We start from the raw sequence: 21,374 nt of genomic DNA, 5'->3' as shown, positions 1-21,374 counted from the left end.
GACAAGTGCTACAAATAAACGTTAGGGTGCCCAGCAGTAGACACTAATGAGTGTATTCAGTGCAGTGGACTTTCACATTATTAAACATAAATACAAATAGTCTTTAAAAAAACATTTCACCAAAAGTACTGACCACTGAAGGACCAAAAGAAAATATTTTTTCCTTGTTTTGAACTGATTTTAGAAATGTGTAATGCGTAAACCCAATGTAGTAAAAACTAACTTCTAAAAAGAAAAAATAATGAGTGGGGTTATTTTTCAGGTAATAAAAGCAGTCTTCTTTGGAAACATTTTATTTACCCTGTTCCTCAAAAAGAACAGAAGAAAAAGCATTAAGACCATTTTTGCAGAATTTGACTGAAAAGTTATTGAACATTTTTTAATTAGATAAAAGACTGGTCTTTTTATTTGGTCATTCAGGGGTACAGTATCTTTATTATGTAAAACCTGACCTTAATTTGAATGAAAAGAAATATTTAGAGGAACTTAGAACTTGTCCCTGGCATCTATTACAAGACCTAACCCGTAAACAAGTATACATTATTCATCTTGCTTATTTTTGTACAGAGTGTACATTCAGTGATAGTTGAAAGGCCCTATTCTGAATTACATATGTCTATGCATCTTTCCCCCTCCATATCACAAAGGTGACGTGACAAAAGAGTGTCAGCAGTATTCTACCCCTGTGAAAGTCAAAATACTACATTATTCTTCACAAATTTCTGGTTCAGATATGTGCAAAAGTTATATCGTAATATAGATATCAAGGGCAGGTAAGTGGATTCCCTATTTTTTGGACCATATTATGAAGCAGCACAAGTCAAAACAGGAAATTTATTACATGATAATCCTCAGGGTATCTCTGTTCTTCATTCAGAGATACCAGTGTACCTCATATAGTGATATGTAAACTAGCTTTAATCTCACTTGCTCAGACACCAGCTGGAGTCAGGGCATGTATTACAATGCAGGTTATCTGCCCAAGGAAATTTTCAGGACTCTCTCAAGCTAGTACGGTTCCCATTGAAGTCAGTGCTGCTGCATTTTCACTGTTGCCACACTGCAAGCTAGCTCAGCTACACTTACAGACATTGCATTCACCTTTCTGCTGTACTGACCTCGAATTTACTAGATTGGATCCTGTATTTCCCTTGCTCACCCTTTCTGTAAGCATATTATCTCTCTGGGCTGTAAGCTTGTAAGTTTACTTTGCTTACAAGCTTACAAGTAACTTGCAAGCTACTTGTGCCCTAATTTCTTGCTTCAAGCCCTTTCCCTGACTGCAGTCAGTCACCCTGGCTATTACCCTCTAAACCCCTCTGCCCCACCCCAACTATCTAACATGTCAACTTAGTGAAACTGGCCTTACCTAGCTATTCCCCCTCCTCTGACATCAGCTTCACTAAGGGCTTCCAGTCTCCTCAATGTGTCATCTTTTCACACTCGACCAGGGGCCCCCAGAGCCCCTACATTCTGGCTGCCACAGGTGCTCTCCTTTATTTGATCTAAGCCCCCCTTCCCCTGCCCACACTTAAGATTCTTGCCTCCCACACCCCTGTCCACTGCAGCAGCTCACAGGCTGACCTGGACCACTTCAGCTGGCAATCTGGGCTCCCACATGAACATGGAGGCAATCCCAGGTGTGCTGCCTACCACCATCTCCTCACAGACTGTACCCCTGCCTAAGCTGCATACCTCCATCTCTGGTCATCTCCTAAAATGCTTCCTTTACACCACCAGTGAAGAGAGAGCTTTTAGGACTTTGAGGGGGAAGGTGGAGAGAGACACACATATACACACATGCAGATTAAAATTAATGAAATTTCACACATGACATTCTGAGGCATCACAAGTCTTAGCATTTTGTGTCCACCCAAGGAGCCTGACTCCCTGTTCGATGCTCATAGTCAGAGACTAGTCCTAGTCAGTGGGTAACACAGAAATCTTCAATGCAGTCTTAATATATAAAATGCTGATGTGCATTTTCTTACATAACAGAGAATAATAAACACCATTTTGTTGAATTACAGCCAAAAAATTAAAAGGAAATCTGGAATTGTCTCACTGTTATGAAAAAGTATTCAATGAAGTCAAATATGAGTGAAAAAAATACTTCCATGATTACAATTTATTCCTCTAGAGAATATTACGAGCTAGATCTTTGGATTTTGTGATCAATGGAACCATAGTCACACCAGCCCAGCACCAACTGAAAACAGAAAATTTGCTTGTTATATTAAAAAAAGGGCTTTGCATATAATGTACTAGTGGTTTAGAATAATTCATGCACACAAAAATCTAACCCTGTAGCACTCAGATCAGATCACTGCTAAGATCAATGAGAACTAAGGTACCAAGATACCCACTGAATAAATTACAGGTAATACATATCAAAACTGCCACAGGCAGTTCAGGTTGTTATTTTTGTCCAAGATGCAGACTGCTTGCAACTAACATAACTCTCATACTAGAGCTCCAAATTTCTTTTATTCTTCTGCCCCCAAGCTTTGGGTAGTTCTTAATCCCTTTAAAGACTCAACCATTTCCTTAAAATGGGCATTACCCATAGGAGGGAAAAGGCAGACAATGCTCTGCAATTTCTTGTTACTCAAAAAAAGTAAAATAGGGTGTAGATGGCACCAGAATGTGGCCCATAGAATGCATCCTCAGCCTCAGAAACACTAATCCAAAATTAGTGAATTCAAAATGCTGCAGGCTGTCAGTACACGCATCATAATTCTCACTTAAAGAAATAAATAAAACTTGAGTAGCGATCAGCCCTTCCATTTTAACTTAGACTGCTATCTCCAATACAAAAGTCACTGATATTTAGAATTCAAAATTCAGAAGTATTATCAGTAGTACAAGTATTGCTCTTTAAAAAAAAATAAAAATTTATAAATAACTGTTCGGACAACTTCAAAGTTGTTTTAAAAGTATTAGAAAAGATGACTTCATGGTTATCCTCATTGTCAGATACTATCTACTGTTTTACAGTGGCAAATAACTACGACAATTCAGGATGTGTCACATTTAAACTAGTAAAAGTGATGAAGAGTGTGTGCCCATTATGCTCCCTTAGGAATTTTTAATCGACATTAATTTAGGGAAAAAAGAAAAAGATACCCTTTTTCTAACTATATGGGACACAGTAGGGAACTTTTGTGAGCTATCTCCCACTTCCTAGCTGTGCTAGATGGATGCTTGTTTTCTGTGTTCATCAACATGAAGGTCCATACATAGATTCCTACTTCCCACTGATACCAATGGGAATTAGAAACCAAAGCAACAGGAAAGGAAAACTGGTTTTGAATTAAAAGCTGGCCTTTCCAGCCAGTTCTATTCCATTCAATGTAGGAGTAATTTGGAGAAAGTCAGTTGTCCTTTTCGATGAGGATTTGAAAATGAACTAATCTATTGTGCATGTATAAGCCAAGTGCTAGTAAGATGGACCCAACGTGCTTTTCTCAGTCTTACTGGGCTATGGAAGGAATTATTCTGTTTCCACTTTATTTTCAAACTAAGTTATGGTTTATCTCCTAGGCTTCTCAACTACATATGGATTTCAAGGCAGAATTCATATTTATAAAGAATCTAAAATGTTTGATGCTATGAGGTGGCACCACAACATAATGGAATAGCACTCACTTTTCATAGAGGAAACCCTAATCTATTTATTTTCGTTGGAAACCTATGGCCTTTGTTTCTACAGTTTATTGTACATGTGGCACTTACTCATTCTTGTTATGAAAGAAAATGGCTTATTACAAAAGGTCTTTTCCAGTTGTTCTTAAACACTAGTGTGTGGTCTAAGGAATAAAACTGCTGTGGGTAATTAATTTGAAATTGTATTTGCATATTACTTTTTATATTCCAGTTTTTAGTTAATTGCATTATTTTTCCCCAACTGTTGCTCTAGTTCATATGCTTTGATTATTCATTCAGTAGGTTTCTGTAGGAACCTTCCAAAAGCATGTCCTGCTTTTACAAAAGAGGTTAAACTTCAGAAGCACCAACTTCCTAGATTTTACCAAAAGAAATGCTAGCCATGGTTATCAACTTTATAACTGCCCAGTTAGCCATCTGGGTTTTTTTCAGCATTACTAACTACCAACTCCATTTAAACATTGATGGCGTGGGCATGCTTCTTGCACAGTGGCTTATCCTTCTTGGAGTAGAATGGCTGACCTTCCAAATTCACATGGCATACCTAGAATTAATAATAAATACAATCAGGAATTATTAAAAAAAAAAGGAAGAAAAAAGAGAGAGAGAGGGAGAAAGACATGATTATTACAACTGTATTTCTCTTCTGCCTACACATTCCTTTGGCAGAAGTGCATCTGATTTCCAGGATCAAAGTGCATGCCTTGGTAGTTTTCCTACTCCATGTTAAGGTTAGGCTCTGGTTTGCATCTGCTTTTCTTCTGCTCTCTCTCTACTTTCTTGCCATCACTAACCACTAAATTCACTAGTTTCTATTAAAAAAGGGCACACAATCCCCCCGGCAGCTCCAGCATGTCCCAGTAGTGTTTGTGCAGACTGTCAAAGGAGAGTGAAACACTCAAGCACATGCAGCTAGCTCATCTAAGACCTAGCTTCTTATCTTTTCATGTATGATTTTTCAAAAGCTCTGGTTAGGTGTCATGGTCCCAGAGGTACCATCCTTCCATGGTACCATTAGATACTCATTCCTGTTATTACTTTGTCTTAGTATGGGTGCTTATGAGATCAAGATGTGAGTCATTTGGACACCCAGTATCACTGAAAACTAATTACTTATTCTTACCAGGTTATTCTTGAACTGATAAGAGTTCTCTGCCTGGCTGCTGAAGTGCTGGTGTTGACATAACAAAGCACTTGAGAATGCATGGCCCAGGCAGGGCAGCCCAGGCTTAGATAAGCTTAAACAACCTTTGAATTGTATAGGTATCTACACAGGGTACTGCAACACCGCTTGCAAGGTCAGAGTTGACTAGAATCACTTAAGAAAGTCCATACATGAGAAACTAGGAATAAGAATAAATGTTGTGCATAATGCTTATGGCAGGCTTAAGACCAGTGAGTGACATCAGTGATGTACTTCTGCAAGTGGAAGAAAAATCATGTGAAAAGATATGGGGATAGCATGCTAGAAATTAAGAGTTATGTGTTTATTTGCATTTGACTTAACCCTCTGAAAGAAATTAAGTTAGTGCCTAACAAAAAAATGCTGTGAGAACTGCATTAACAAAACTATCGCCTCCACAGAAAATTGGGTTGCCAATTTAAATAAATACATAAGAATGCAGTTAAATGAACTTACAAAAAAGAACATGAAATACTCAGAGAAAATGTCTCTTATAAGTGACTAATAGCTGTTAATTTGGGAAGGAAACTCACTGTCTTAGTATTCCTTTCTATGTTAGAGTTTCAAAAAGACTTCAGTTTTCAAAGGAATTTTTTTCTGTCACTCACTTCCATGTACCTTAAGAGACCAGTAGCTCATTTAGCTTTAAGATATTTATAAACATTTTTATACTTTCTACTCTTGAAGCTAAATTTTAAAGTTAACCAACATTACAAATTGTCACTGTTATTTTTGGCGTGGCCAGCATACTATTTTTAGTTAATTAGAGGCTCTAGATATTATTACCTTAGGAATGATACATTGCAGAGTAGCACAGCTGTGTTAGAACCATATGAAGAGTACTGTTTGTCATATGGATTTTACTATTTTGTGTGCAGAGTGTGGGAATTTGGCCACACTACATAGCTGTACATACACCACAGATTGATGAGTTTGACCAACTTCTATGCTAATTACTATTCATTCTCACTAAGCAGACTTCTTTTTACAAGTTTCAACAAGCATTTTGCATGGAAGTATGAACTGCACTGCTTTGTAAGTAAAATTGTGGCTATACTGTTGGGTATGGTGTTAATTTATTTTAAATCCTGCTTTATCTTTATTCGGTAAACACTGGAAAGAGGAACAGCAATACTGGTATATATTACTGTATGTACTCTCTAAAACTGGATTATTTATTAGAAAGCACTCAGTTGTGATGGTCAAATATAATAATTCTAGTAAAAGTTTATGGAGGAGAAAATGATTCCCATCCTCCATCTGCAAGTAAAAAATGAAATTCAATCCCTCTGCATTCTTAGTCATATGTTAGTCATTCTTGCTTTCAGGTCTTCTGATGTTACTTCACAATTTATAAAGAAATGAGATAGTATTTGGTATAGAACCTACAGCACAAATGAAGCAGGTATCATGCCAAGTGTGTCCAAGTGCTTCGATGAATTTATCTCCAGCTTCAACAGGAAAATCACAGCCATGGCATTTTGTGCTGAACAAAGCAATATAATCTAAAATAAAACAAAAAGCAAACTTAGAACAAGCTCTTAACATAATTGTATTAAATCCAAGAGAAATAGAAAGCTTCCAGAGGATCAATTTTTTATTGTTTTTTGCTCAGTTTCTTCCTACATTCACTGAAACACACTGAAATCTGTTTCTTTTCTTTTCTTTCATTACTTAAATACTAACTCAGTGCAAAAGCCCACATCAGCATGACAGCTGTCATCACAAGCACTGGAAACAAAAAAAATCATGAAATACAAAGTTATGTTTCTCCCAGTTTTAAGTTAATGCATGAGGAAGCTATTAATAAGGGCAAATACAGTCACACAAAACACAATTTAATGGCCACAATTAATACCATTTAAGGGTGGTATAGAAGCATAATGTAAGTTTCTGTGACTGGATTTATGTTTTCTCTGCAATAAGAGAGAATAGTGTGGAAACCCCATACTGGATGGTTAATACATCTTTACTTTGAATATCAACTGCAGTCTGAAAGATTTGGCATTGAAAAAGATCAGCAGAAATTCAAAAGGTATATGGAATTCATGAGTCACTAGAGGTTATGGCAAGCCCTCTGATTCTAATGGGTAGGTGCCAAGTCAGTCATGCTGTATGGTTTTCATTCTTCACTGAGAGTTACTCTGATTTGTAAAATTTGATTTGCACAACCATAAGGAAGGAATCTCCAGAGAGGAAGAGGCCAGAAGCTGATTAGATAGACAACACAGGGCTAGCAGTGGGAATATCACTTAAACCTTAACCCGCTTCCTGACCATGTCATGCAACTCATTTGCATGGCAAGTGCCATTTATTAAACTATATTACACTTTCCATAGTTTGGAAGGCTCTTCCTTTCTTAGCTGGCAAGAAGCAGTTCATTTGTTGCAACACTCAGAAAAAAAAATCTGCACTACCATGTGTTGCACATCTAACAGAGCTATCTTTTCATATATGTTTGTTGATCAGTTTTAGGGTGAGACAGCAGTACCAGAAGTCATAATTCAAGCAACTTTAGTACAGAGAATGTGGGCAGCAACCCACACATACTGTCTAGAAGAGCTACCAGAATCCTAAAGAAGAATTTTTCACCCAGTCACATGTAGATTTCTGGTGAGCAGAATCTACCAGGAAAGGGAGGGGGAGAGGGGGAAAAGTGCAGGGAGAGAAGTGGAAGGTAAGTATCATAATATGTGAAGGGGAGAAATGAGGTAAGCATTCTGGGACATAGAGGCAAAAGACCAGTGGCTCTGCCAGTCTATCATGTAAAGTGGAAAACACAAGGAAAACACTTGTATATGTGGAGAGTGGAAACAAAATCCATGCTGGATGGGTAACCGATTTTATTTTGTTCAGCTGCTTTATTCTTATGTTGCTTCCATAAAACATGAAGCACATGATTACTGAGCAGAACTGTCCAGTTTGCCGTACCTTTCTCACAGTAAGGTTCCCCATCCTCCATGTGAAAGAGGCTATTCCCAAATGGCATCTTACAAGCTGCACAGACAAAGCAACTTGTGTGCCAAGTCTGTCTTAGGGCATGCATCACTTCCTGTAAAGCAAACAAACAAACAGAAATCTCCAGTGGAATAACATGTCCTGTAGCTACCTACTGGAGAACAAACAGAGGGCAGAGATGCTCTAAATTTTTCCCAATCCCCCCCCCTCAAAAGAAAGAAGTATGACAGAAATTGGGCTCCTTTGGAGAGAAAGAGGAAATAGGACTGCAAACTTTCTGGAACAACATATTTGCCAAAATGAAACAACATAGTTCAGCCAGCTGTTTGTATCAACATGCCCAGTCATTGTTGCAGGAGAGATTCTGCACAAAGATTCTGATTATTTTCTCCTTTGTTTTGACATGACTAGTATGAACTCTTCAATGCAAGAGTATGATTTGTTAAATACATTTTAAAGCATAATTTTCTTTCTGAGACCAAGAAATGCATGGAGGTGATAATATTTTAATTCTGATGTTTCAAAGTAACTTACATTATGTACTAATTTCTGTAAGCTGCTCAGAAGAATGCTTCATAAACTAATGTGAAAATCTAAAAAAAATAATAATCTGAAAAATAGGTTCTTAGATTTTAATGTGTGTGATCAGTGGAAATGAGTCCGTGTTGTCTGTTCCTAGGCCATGTGCTCAGCACAGAAAAACAAATTTTGTGCAACTGATATTCTCTTCAACTGACTGTCCAGATTTTTATCAGCTTCTTTCTTTTATCCAGTATAGATCAATGTCTGTTACTGACTGCTTCATTACTATCTTGTCACACAGAAGCCCTCCAAGTCCAAAACCTCCTGTAGTAAGCTCTGCTAACTTTTCAATCTTAGTTGTACCCAAGATGTTGTTCAACAATATATCTCTGCCAAACAGTCCAGTTTTCAGAGGGGTGCATAACAGGTGCAAATTAATTTAACTTCATTAACTTTAGTGAAACAGCATAGATTTACACCAGCTGGGAATCTAGATCCTATTTTACATTGCTTCCAGCTAGATACTTAGACTCTTATTCTCTTCTAAAGATTATTTTTAATCTCCATTGGCTATGACAAAAGGGATTGAAGTCCTCTTCCATCGAGTGAATAGACAAAATAGACTTATTTATGTTTGCCATATATATCATGAGAGAGCCACCATTTGAGATTCATTAACTTCTGTTACTGTTTGCAAACAACTATCCCTTATAAATAGGTTTGGATCCATTTATGAACCTCACTGACCTAAGAAGCAAAAAACAGATTGAGAAATCTTATTACTATAAATAGAGGCAGCTGGCATCTTTGTTATTTTCCTGATGAAAATCCGTAACGGGGAACTAATTTGTGCCAGCATTAATTAAGTAAGTTAAGTCAGTACTCTGCTGTAAAATTACTGCTGCAGCAGCAAACAAGAGTTGGTTGGAGCCAGAGCTTCACCATAGATGTCTGATGCTGCCATGCCTAATTGGCCATTGGAGAGAAAAGCATCTAGTCTGTCAATGCTAACATTTAGACAGATGTCAAAAGGTGACAGATAAACAGTGAAAAACCACTGTGGTACTGTTTCCTTGTTTAAGAGAATCATGTCATATATTCTCTGTAACTGCAGGCATAACTACCTTGTTAAAATTATTTTATGGCATTCCAACCTCGTCACCATCTAAGGTATATGTATAGCAAATTTACTTGTACCTAACCATGAGTACATTAAGACAAAATTGGCACCTGGTTTTGCCTTTCTGGAATTAAGATCTTTGTATTTATTCTGTATTTTCTTAACTATAAGAAGTCAACAGAATTTCTCTCAGCAGCTGTGTTGCTAGCTGCCAGTGAGGTGCAGCAAGAGCAATGCGCCCCTTCCTACGATCACTGACTTTTCCGTTGAAATTTAGACTAAGTCCTGTGTAAGAAAAAAACCCCAAACCCAGTTCAAGTCTCTTACTATAAACTTAAGGAAAAGATAGAAAAAGGTAACTATGTATCAGGTAGTGAGGAACTATCCAGGAAGTGTTACTTATTTTACACTCAGTGAGATGGTAGTTGGATTACATATTCTAAGAGTTGAATACAGTACAGAAATATCCAAGATTTTCGACAGATAAAAATTACTATAAAATAATATGTTTTTCATTCTGAAATAATCACAGACTGGGAAATTATTATTAAATGGGGGAAATAATTAAATGTCTACATTCACTACTTACAGTCTAAACTACTTCATTATTTCAATGAATGATGCAGTTGGAGAAAGGGTTAAGCTTGTTCTCTTACCCCCATGATCTTAGTGTGGCATCTGGCACAGGTTGGTGCAAAGAACTGTTCATAACAGCGCTCACAGTACACACTATTCTGCTCTTCCACAAAGCACATATCAGCCAAGGATTTCTTGCAGTAAGCACAATTGAATTCTTCTGGGTGCCAAGAGCGACCCATGGCTACCAGGAAAGGACCCCTGTAAACAATTGTAATTATCTTAATAGATAAAAAAAACATTGAATGACCCTGATTACATGCCCACTTTGTTAGACATCACATACATAGCATTCTACTTAAACCATGAAAGTGCATTAAAATAAGATCCAGAAGCCTGAACAGAAATGGAGAAATGGTCTTTTTCAAGATCATTAATCATGCACTTTGCCAATTGGTTAAAATCTTTCATTATTGTTTAGTTATATCTATTGGATTTAACAGACAGCTATGAGAAAAATCATTTTCCTATCTGCATAGCTGTAAGTGGCCTTTGTAAAGAACTGCAAAGACAACAGGAAAAGGCCAAGGGTTGTAACACAGAAGATAATGCTACTATTTGAAAGCATGAAAAAGCAGGCAAGTTTCCAAACAAAAACACCCACATCTCACAATAGTTCCTCAAGTCTCCTGCCTCCTTTTCATCTGAGAGAGCACTGCATGTGGCATATTCAAGAAATGTCAGACTACCAGATGACAGCTTGCCATTTCATTATACTGAAGACATACTAAATTCATTTTGGTGATTTACTCTCGATTGTATTTAGATATAGTGATTATTCCTGGAATCTTTCAATTTCAGAATATATAACGGGCAATAATCAGCAGTTCCACACCACCAAACTAGCTCCTTTTAGTGCGGGGAGACTATCATTAAACATGGATTACTTAAAGTTGGTTAGCAGTCCACAGGGTAACAATGGGCGCTGGTCCAGCAAAATGAACTGGGAAAGGAGAAGGGAGAGGCATTCTATGAATCACTGGTAATAGAGCGTAGGCATTATCTTTCTCCAGACACAAAAGCAACAATTACATTTGGCTGCTGTTCCAAATGATGTCTTCTTCACTTTCTCTCCATTATCCTCCCCTCAGCCCCCAAACTCTCCCAATGAAGCTATATGTACTTCCTCCAAAGGGTACCTTAGGACCAGAAACTTGTTTAAAAAAACAAACGGCAATCTGCCACAGCATCCAAGAAAAAAACAATTAGCACGTATAACTTTACAATGATAAAAAGTGAACCACAGAATAGCAAAATGAGCTCTGGAAATGTTAAATTAATGAAGCAGAAAACAGACATCCCTGCTGGGCAATTTAACTGAGTCTTAGGCTCTGGTACTGTATATTAATATACAATAACCAGTGTCTCTGATTTTTTCCTGCTTCATCCCTTTTCAAAACCTCATGACCTTACCGAATTATACTGTTACAGTGCCCACAGAGAGGAGTTCGGCTGCTGGCTGGAAAACGCTCAGCCCTCTGAACTGTTCCTCGGCCAGGAGCTTGGGAAGAAGTTGAAAGTGGAGATGGGTAAGCAGAAGTTGAGGCTGGAGATGGTACGGGAGCACCCCTTGGTAGGATGTGCTTTGTGACAGTGGTGGTGGTTTTTCCAGGTGCAAATTTCTGGGAAAAGGAGTCATCTGTTACCCAGGGAGGGCGACTTGCAGGCTCAGCGTTGGCAGGGGTGTAGGAATGAACTGGTGCCGGTGCTGTTTCAAGTATCCCAAAAGAAAGCAAGAAGTATTTTAAAGTCTTTTCTTTTGATGGCAAAACAGCAACACTTACCAGTTGTACTCATAAAAAAGTGACACATAAAAAAATAAAAGCTTCAGGTGACATTTAATTATGGTCTGTCCCATATTGCTCTTTAATTCTGGACTGAGGCCAAGCACATCAGCACAGTCACTGATTTCTAATCCACATGCATTACAGAAGTCATTGTCTGCTGGCTTTTACAGATTTTATGGAGATCATTTTTAAGGATGTATCTTCATTTTCTAGTAGGAATGGATATAACAATTCTGTTATAATTTCAAATACTGCCATATAATCTATTCAAGACAAGTTAAAAATAGGCCAGATCATACGATAAAATTTCAGATGGAATTCCCCACAATTTTCAGTAAGAAGTTATGCTTGAATTTTGATCTCATTCTATTCATTAAAATGTGGCATTTGCCACAGATGTCACCAAACACAGACTCACCAAGGAACACAGAGATAGAGAGCACTAGAAGCAATATTGAGGGAGCTAGTTCAGCTCACATGACCAGCAAGACTAAGCCAAGAGCACTTAGAGGAAGGCCTGATTTGTGGTTATGACTGATCACTGTTCAGTTCTTCACTTTCCCACAGACTTCCTGTATAACTTCAAGCAAAGCGTAGTATCTCTGTGCCTCAGTTCCTATATATAAAATTGAAATGTTACACTTCCTTTCTTCCACCCTTTGACTATCACATGAAATCTTAGTGGACTGCCTGTGTTTGTATGCACCAGGCTCTAATCTTGGGTGGAGCTTTATCACATAAAAATAAGCAGAAGCTAGAGCCTGCACATACCAAAAAGCTTTCCCACTGCCCATCGCTTTTCAAAATGTCAGACTAAAGTCACTGCCCAAGAAACTGCCTCGCTTTGCCAAGTACAGGAGCACTAAATGCAGTTTGTCCTTTGCAAGGAAAATAAAGTGAATGATAGTTGGTTTGTGTGAGAAGGAACAGAAGCTTAGAGAGTTGAAATGTTTTGACCAAATAAGAGAGCACAGATTTGGGAACAGGAGTCAGTTCTCCCGCAGTCTAGTCGAACACCCTGCACCTTGTAGATCACAATGCCAATAAAATGATGATCAAATACAACGTTTACAGTTTTAAGGAGCTTGCAGGTATAAAGGTATTTCAACGAAGAAGGTTCTGAGTGTAACATGGATCTTTCTGCATAATTAAATGGCAAGAAGACTGTTCTACTTAACACTCCTCCCTTAGCCCACACCCATCCACACAGAATACTGATTATTGGCAATTAAAGGTACTTAAATTGCATATATATCAATCCACTGTGATCACCCCAGTGATCTCTGATTTTCTTCTTTTTACTGAGTTCAGAGTTGAAGCTAATGAATCTTCTTGATAAAATTTTCTTATGCTACGCTATCAACAAAATTTCTGCTTCATAAAACTGTATCCCACCTTAGCTTCAGGCTTTTTTAACTTGGGTATGGTAAACAGTGTTTAAAGATTTCAGAACTGAGTTTATATGCAATCTCTTTAAATCCTGAGGCTGTTGCTATTTATGTATTAAGGTATTAAGCTAGGCAAAATTAGAAGGCAATATTTCATCTCTAATTGGTGAGTTCAAAAGGCTCCCACCTATGAGGCTCTCTAATTAAATAAGGTGACTTCTAGCTCACTCAGTTTTGTGAAAGGATTCTCCCTCTCCCAAGAGCCAATTCTTACTCATGCAAAGAACAGCAGTGTATCCCACAGGGGGCCTAACAAAATGGTGAGATGTTCGAACCCAGAGTTCCGGAAGTGAAGAACAAATGCAGTCCAGGTACCACTTTCAGGATACCTTTTTCTATGACTGTCTTTCATAAATGCTTACAACCTCTTAGGTTTTCACTTTTTCTCCCTTAATCCCACAATGACAGTGTTTTATTTTTCCAGTTAGTTTCTTCCAACCATTGTAGACAGCATATGATTTATCTGGGTTTGGATTAATCTAGACTCCTTTGAAGGATAAACACTGGGGAAGTGCTTATTCTCTCTACCTTCTATTTCTTTTTACTCTATCTTTTCTACTTGCTGCAGTAAAATAAAGCAGAATTTTTTTTTTTTCCAGTTGCTGAAAGAAGATACCAGGGAAATTATTGCAAAATTACAAATATTGTGTGTTTGTAACTGCTGTGAGTTCTCTTTTCAGCCATTCTAATTTGTTTTCACAGGCTGGATTTATTACGACATATTTCCTCCCCATGAACAGGCAGGAAATAATTACTGTTATTTAAAATAGTGTCATTGCAATGTATTAGAAGGGTTTCAGTAACTTGGAGAGTTTAGATATTGTTGTTAAGAAGGAGTTGTTATTATAGAATCATAGAATAGTTAGGGTTGGATAGGAGCTCAAGATCGTCAAGTTCCAACCCGCCTGCCATGGGCAGGGACACCTCACACTACATCATGTCGCCCAAGGCTCTGTCCAACCTGGCCTTGAGCACCACCAGGGACGGAGCATTCATAGCTTCCCTGGGAAGTTCTATTATCTTAGAGTTATAACCCCAAGCTTATTCAAACAACTCTCGTCTTAATAGCTTCTGCCATACAAATTCACCTTGTATGTTTGTGTATTTCAAAGTCTTCCAATATACATGCAGCAGATAAAGAGGTGCTATTTGCTGTTAAAATGTGCTAAGATTCGGTATAGAAGAGATAATCAAAATATCAGTACTGTGTGAGCTGACCCTTGACTGTTCAAAACTGAATACTTACAATAATTCTGTAACCCAGCCTCTATCACCTTGTTTCACTCAGTCCTCAGACTCTCTTAGAGTAGGAAAGAAAGAATGGGACTATTGTTGTCTTGAGAGAATGGCAGAAGAGGTTTCTTTTAACAGCAGTAGGAGCAAGCCAATTCCTTGCTTCTGGGGAATTTGGAATTCTCCCCATCAGCTCTTCATTTGTGGTCAATGGATATCTTCCCTCCACAAAAGGTGTGTTACCAAAGATGCATTTGATAAAGTCATATAATCAAATACTTTAGTCTTACATAATAGCTCACACTGTGAAAAAAAATTTCCCTTTTCTGTTTTCCTCTGATAGTAAAACACGTAGTGGTTATTCGTAATTTTCCAGTAGCAAATGTAATTCATAATCACAACTGATTTTCATTGTTCTACACTTACTGGCCACATCCTTGAAGCCCCAAATTTTCCTCTATACTGTTCCAGTACATAGCAGATGACGGATAAAGCGGATAACACAACATGGAAGTTCAGATTAGATATAAGGTGGAAGTTCTTTCCTGTGCGGGTAGTGAGGCACTGGAACAGGTTGCCCAAAGATGTGGCAAATGCTTCATCCCTGGTAGTGTTCAAGGCCAGGCTGGACGGAGCCTTGGGAGACACAGTCTACTGTGAGGTATCCCTGCCCATGGCAGAGGGGTTACAACTGCATGATCTTAAGGTCCTTTCTAACTCTAACCATTCTATGATTCTATGTTATCTATATTCTTATTTAGAAGAATTTAAAATGGAAGATGGTACATAACTTGCTGTTTTAGTTTTAAAGGTACGCAGGATTGAGTGAAAAGTTCATTTGAGATCTGTGGGAATTTTTCTACCAATTTTTAAAAGAGCAGATTAGGCCTTTACACTTGAGCACTTCTACATATATGAGTAGCACTATTAGGACTTGGGATTTAAAAGGAAAGATTTGCTTGATGCAAAAGGATTGAGTGAAAAGTTCATTTGAGATCTCTGGGAATTTTTCTACCAATTTTTAAAAGAGCAGATTAGGCCTTTACACTTGAGCACTTCTACATATATGAGTAGCACTATTAGGACTTGGGATTTAAAAGGAAAGATTTGCATGATGCGTTTAGGTATCATGTTACTTCATAGTATAATTCTGGCGTTTGAGTTGCTTAGACTGTATGGAAGCACTATTCTAGGCTTAGAAAGCTTACAAGAAAGGAAACACAGGTATTTTTCTGCCATCTAGTGGACCTTGTTCAGAAAAGAAGTATGCTCCTTTTAAAAGCGAGTTCTGAAGGGAAAAGAATTTGGAGTTCAAATTTTTCCCTGTAGGAAGAAAACAAAGATTTTTAGCAGCAGCCAATTCCTACTGCATTGATTAGTCAAAGTAGCACTCTTTCTTTGCTTTAAAGTGGAGATTACTCCCATTTAAGTGAGATAATTACCAATGCAATTTCAAGATTGTTTTCAGTATAAACAAAATTTAGCCCCATTTATTTATTTATTTTCAAACTGACACAAATTAAAATAGTCCTGTAAATTCTCTTAGTGATTGATTCAGGTTTCTGGATATTGCATGTATGAGACTGCTGCTGCATGTTTTAATCTGGAAGTTGCTGGTTCACTTTTTTATAGGAAACCAGTCATTTCATTCCCATCAACACAAATAGCTAGAATAAAGACATTCCTCTTCTAAATTCTATGTTGCAAATCCTTAATCTCCACTATTTTGGACTTTTCACACAGTAGATGTAGAAAAATAGAAGTCTAAGAAATTATTTGATAAGTGAGAGTATAGTTATTGCAAAAGCCTGAGGTTGAATTCAGATTGGAAGAAAACCAGGTATTCTGTGATCTCATTTACCAGTTTGAGAACAGCTGGTCTCTCAGATTGAGGCTGAATTGATCCTGCTGGACAGAATTTATGTGCATTGACAAGGCTGAGTGAGGAAGTTTTATAACTGTCTTGATGGCTTGTTTCAAAGTACTATTGAACTTTCCCATCTGTGACAGGAAATGCCGTTTCCTCCATTTCTTCCCAAGTGACAATTTCCTGTTTGCTCAGGACTGCAACTGTTTCGAGGGCCAGCTCACCTTCCAAAACAATGAAATGCTGCTACATCAAATGTATAAAACTTTAAAAATGTACCACAGAAACCCCAAACATCTTCAATAAAATCCTTGTCTGTAATCTCTTTTATACCTGAATAATTTTGGGGTTCAATTACAAAGGTGTTTTAGAAACCTTATTGGATATTTCAAAGTCTTGAACAATATAGGGAGATTTACTGTTTCTTTCTCTGCCACTCTTAATGCTATTTGAATTTTGTCTTTGTAATATATCACATTAGATATTATTATGAATTTTCTCCTGCCCTCTAAAGTACACTATATCCATGCAGTGCCTGCAAAATAAGAATTTTCCACATGCAGTCAGACAATATGTGCAGCTGAAGTAAATTTGCTGTATAAATAGTGCCACAGAACAGTTTCCATACTCTGTATTTTAAGCCTTTATTGGCAGTAGGACTCAAAACCAGCAATATAAGGAATTGCAAAGAAGATGCCCCACACAGGAGAGATCAAAAACATTGCCTCTTATTCCAAGTCTAATTCAACAGCCAGCTTTTTCTTTAGCAGATACAGCTACTAATTTGATACAGCTACAGATTCATTTCTGTGGCAGGTTTGCATACTGAGAACTGGAGTTTATAGTTCCCCCAAATGAGCATCGGGCTTGGTAGCAATCAGTGTATTTTGGAGACAGTTTGACTTGCCACAGTTTGCTCTGTTCTGCATTATGGAAATAAACCCTGTCTTCATCTTTCCTTCTTTTGCAAGACAAAAATAATAATATTTGCCTTCAGTGAGAACATGGTATATGCTGACACACTTAACCAAAAGCAAATGAGAAGCTGAAATTTGTATTTACTTTGAGACCCTTAAACAGCTCATGGTAACTCTGAACAGGATTTTCCACCTTTGTAACTCAGATACAAAAATCATAGAATCATAGAATAGTTAGGGTTGGAAAGGACCTCAAGATCCTTTCCAGCCCTAACTATTCTATGATTCTATTCTAAGTTGCAACCCCCCTGCCATGGGCAGGGACACCTCGCTCTAAACCATATCACCCAAGGCCTCGTCCAACCTGGCCTTGAACATGGCCAGGGATGGAGCATTCACAACCTCCCTGGACAACCTATTCCAGTGCCTCACCACCCTAACAGGAAAGAATTTCCTCTTTATATCCAATCTAAACTTCCCCTGTTTGAGTTTTAACCCATTACCCCTTGTCCTACCACTATAATCCCTAATGAAGAGTCCATCCCCAGCATCCCTATAGGCCCCCTTTCAGATACTGGAAGGCTGCTATGAGGTCTCCACGCAGCCTTCTCTTCTCCAGGCTGAACAGCCCCAACTTTCTCAGCTGATCTTCATATGGGAGGTGCTCCAGTCCCCTGATCATTCTTGTGGCCCTCCTCTGGACTTGTTCCAACAGATCCATGTCCTTTTTATGTTGAGGACACCAGAACTGGACACAATACTCCAAGTGAGGTCTCACAAGAGCAGAATAAAGGGGCAGGATCACCTCCTTTGATCTGCTGGTCACACTCCTTTTGATGCAGCCCAGGATATGGTTGGCTTTCTGGGCTGCAAGCGCACACTGAGGCCAGCTCATGTTCATTTTCTCATCGACCAGCACCCCCAAGTCCTTCCCTGCAGGGCTGCTCTGAATCTCTTCTCTGCCCAGCCTGTAGCTGTGCCTGGGATTGCTCCGACCCAGGTGTAGGACCTTGCACTTGGCATGGTTAAACTTCATAAGGTTGGCATCAGCCCACCTCACAAGCGTGTCAAGGTCCCTCTGGATGGCATTCCTTCCCTCCAGCGTATCAACCGAACCACAGAGCTTGGTGTCATCGGCAAACTTGCTGAGGGCGCGCTCAACCCCACTGTCCATCTTCCTGTCTGCTTTATGTCTGAGTAAAATTTCTGCATTGGTTTCCTTTCAGTAGATCCAGACATAGAACATTACAGAAGACAGGGTTTAAGCTTGTTAGAATTCTTGGCCTTTTCATATTTACTTGACAATCAAGATATAAATCAACATTTTAATTCTTTTGCTAAGATCAGGAGAAGCTTAATTTGAAACAGACCTGCATTTAGACTTATATTGCTGCCTCATTTAATTTGTTCATTTTGAGGGTTCACATTTTGGTCATCGATGGTGTTAGCTCACTCTGTTGGTAACACACTAATACAAGGGGAATTTAAATAACATCAAGGAGTATATTTTCCACATGAATGAATAATCAAGTATATTCCTTCAGAAACTAGGTATGTGGGAAACAGAAGCATAGCATAAGAAATACCTTAATAGGTCGAACTTTATTTTAATTACAAGCCTGAGTTTGAGAAGTTCAGTGTTCGCCCCTGGCTATTTTGCAAATCCATCCTACTCAAGCTACCTTTACTTATTTTATTTCCTTCCCGAGCTGTGCATTCTTAAGCTGTTTTAGCAACTCTGAAGTGTAACTGGGCTCCCAACTTGGCACACTAGGTTATTTTACAAATGGATTTATTTTAAAAAACCAGGCTACATATTTTTTATTACAGATTTCCGCCTTGCTTTTCTTCTTTTTCCGTTTGTTCCACATTTTCACTCCAAAGCAGAATACAAATAAAACATAATGCTTGATCTTAAGATAACCTGAAGCAAAACTACTAACTAGCACCATTTGGTTCCACATGTGTAAATCTTTCCTACTGTGTGTCCTATTGCAAGATGTGCTTTCTTTGCATTTTCTAAAAAAAGCTTGTGCATTTCTTTTCTGAATCCTCTCAGTACTTTGAAGCCACCTTACCTGGCTGGTAGACAGAAGGCTTTATGCTGGCAGTAGTAACAACTCTCATTTTGGAAGTACCAGAAGCAGCAGGGCTTTCACCATAGCTTCCTGAAACTGGCATTGGAGTATATGACTGGCTTGTGTTTCTAAAAGCAAAATGAAGGTATGAGCAACTTCACAAACAGCAAAAGTTACTGCTACTGAAATAACGGGTTTGGCAGCTTCCAAAGCACTGGGAGAGGAACTGTCCTTGAGAGCTATGGAGAGAACATAGCGAGATTCATTAGTTGTCATTGCTAAGAAACGCTGAGACAAATTTTGGAAAGAAAAAATAGCCAAATAAGGATTTTGCATAATGCCAAGTTGCTCTTGTTGTCACAGAAAATAGCTTACAGAAGGAATAGGAGAAATTTATTAAAGGAATTCTAAGTTTAACAAGGGATCAGACTTCAGGAACATGCATACAAAGTTTGGATCTTCTGGCCCTCTATAAACAAACAGGCCTGTTCTTTTGTAAGATAAATCAATGAGGGATATCTCCTTGACTTAAAAAGATCAGTTTTAAGAACAATTACTGCTACTACAAATACTAACTACTGTTTATAAGCATTGTACTGTTTTTCAGAAAGATTGTAGTGACCTTTAAAAAAACATTTCTGAAACTAACTTTTTTCTCTGTTTAAACTGAAACCAGAATTTACAATAATTTTTCTAATGTTCAGATTTAGCTAAACCAAAAGCACATGATATGCAATATTATGATGCACTTGATGGATTCTTAGATTAAAAACTTTTGCTCAGGATTCAAAACATCAGTGAGAAATAGTTTTTCTGTATCTTATGGCTCAGATAGTGATTCTCAGTTTGACCAAAGTAACACTTTGAAATACATGCCTCTTCTATTTGCCTGTTCCTTAGGATGATTTTATTTGTAGTGACTTTGCTTCATAGACCACTAAAAGAGCATTATAAACAAAGAAATAAATAATAAAGTACAAGGGAGGGAAGCAACAGATACTGAGATGTGTGCAATAAAAAAAAAAAAAACATTCATTGTTGAACATCATTGTTACTCACCAGGAAAACATACTTCTACTTTGTTTTCCCCTTCAGTTTCACCCTCTGTATGAATCAAATCCCTATCCATTTGTGCTGACAGCTTAGGAGTTATTTCCATATTAGCTTTGTCTATAGGAAAACAGTTGTCAGCACAAGAAACATCCAGCTTTGCAAGACCACTGGTCCATCTTGACTTGTACCTTCTTTAGCAGTGGAAATAGATGCCATGTGGAGAATTTTTACATATGGCAAACCTAGCAAATTCCTTCAAGTCCTGGTAAAAAAAAACCCATTCTGACACATGTAAATGATTTTTAATTTTGAGCAAACCAAACCTATCCTCACAACATAGCATTTTGCTACTCTGACAGTGCTTATATTATAGATCTAATTTGCATAGCATCACTGCCTCGGGCTATTTTATCTGTTTAGTTAGACCTACAAACATAGCTATTACTACAATGACTACAACTGATTATTTCTGTACTTAGTCTAGGACTTAGGGCTATATGAGTGAACTGTACCATGAGTGAACAGGACTCTCCCAAGATAAAATGTTCTAGTGGGTTTGTATTCACCGTAAATTCTGTTGTGAATTATGCTGTGATTTTGTAACCACTAAAGCTATTCTAAGCACAGTAAGAATTTTTACTTTTCATTCATACCATCTCTTTCCTGTTGGTGCCTCCTCACCTGTAGTACATACGACTGCACTGTACTCGGGGTCACTGGACAGAGGATCATTGCTCATACCATAGCACAGTCAGGAAGCTGTACACTTCAGGTACATTGGCTTCACACACAGCTTTCAAAATGCCTTTAGCTAAACACATACTGTCAAAGACTTTTCCTTGTTTTAAAGTCTAGTATTTCCTCATTTTAAAATTTACTATTCAAGGTAAACAAGACAGAAAACCA

At 38.0% G+C, this 21,374-nt stretch overlaps 1 protein-coding gene across 11 annotated transcripts in view; it reads right to left on the bottom strand.

Annotated features, from left to right (window-relative positions):
• Nucleotides 1–251: 251 nt before the first annotated feature.
• Nucleotides 252–21,374, bottom strand: part of LDB3 (LIM domain binding 3) — a 127,468-nt gene continuing 106,345 nt past the window's right edge. For all 11 annotated transcript variants that reach the window (XM_061373719.1, XM_061373716.1, XM_061373723.1 and 8 more), the window contains 6 exons: nt 19,416–19,543; nt 11,499–11,793; nt 10,106–10,286; nt 7,781–7,901; nt 6,239–6,354; nt 252–4,210 (listed from right to left, as the gene is read on the bottom strand). In XM_061373719.1, the coding sequence (XP_061229703.1) occupies nt 4,121–4,210; nt 6,239–6,354; nt 7,781–7,901; nt 10,106–10,286; nt 11,499–11,793; nt 19,416–19,543 (931 nt within the window). In that variant the 3' untranslated portion in view covers nt 252–4,120. The remainder of the gene's footprint in view (nt 4,211–6,238; nt 6,355–7,780; nt 7,902–10,105; nt 10,287–11,498; nt 11,794–19,415; nt 19,544–21,374) is intronic.

This window comes from Neopsephotus bourkii, unplaced genomic scaffold, assembly GCF_033783945.1.
Source record: "Neopsephotus bourkii isolate Nb327-2 ecotype Australia unplaced genomic scaffold, CSIRO-AGI_Nbou_v1 NB_1634, whole genome shotgun sequence".
Taxonomy (NCBI): Eukaryota; Metazoa; Chordata; class Aves; order Psittaciformes; family Psittacidae; genus Neopsephotus; species Neopsephotus bourkii.
Note: the sequence above shows the minus strand (reverse complement) of the source record. Positions and strands in the feature narration are given on the sequence as shown.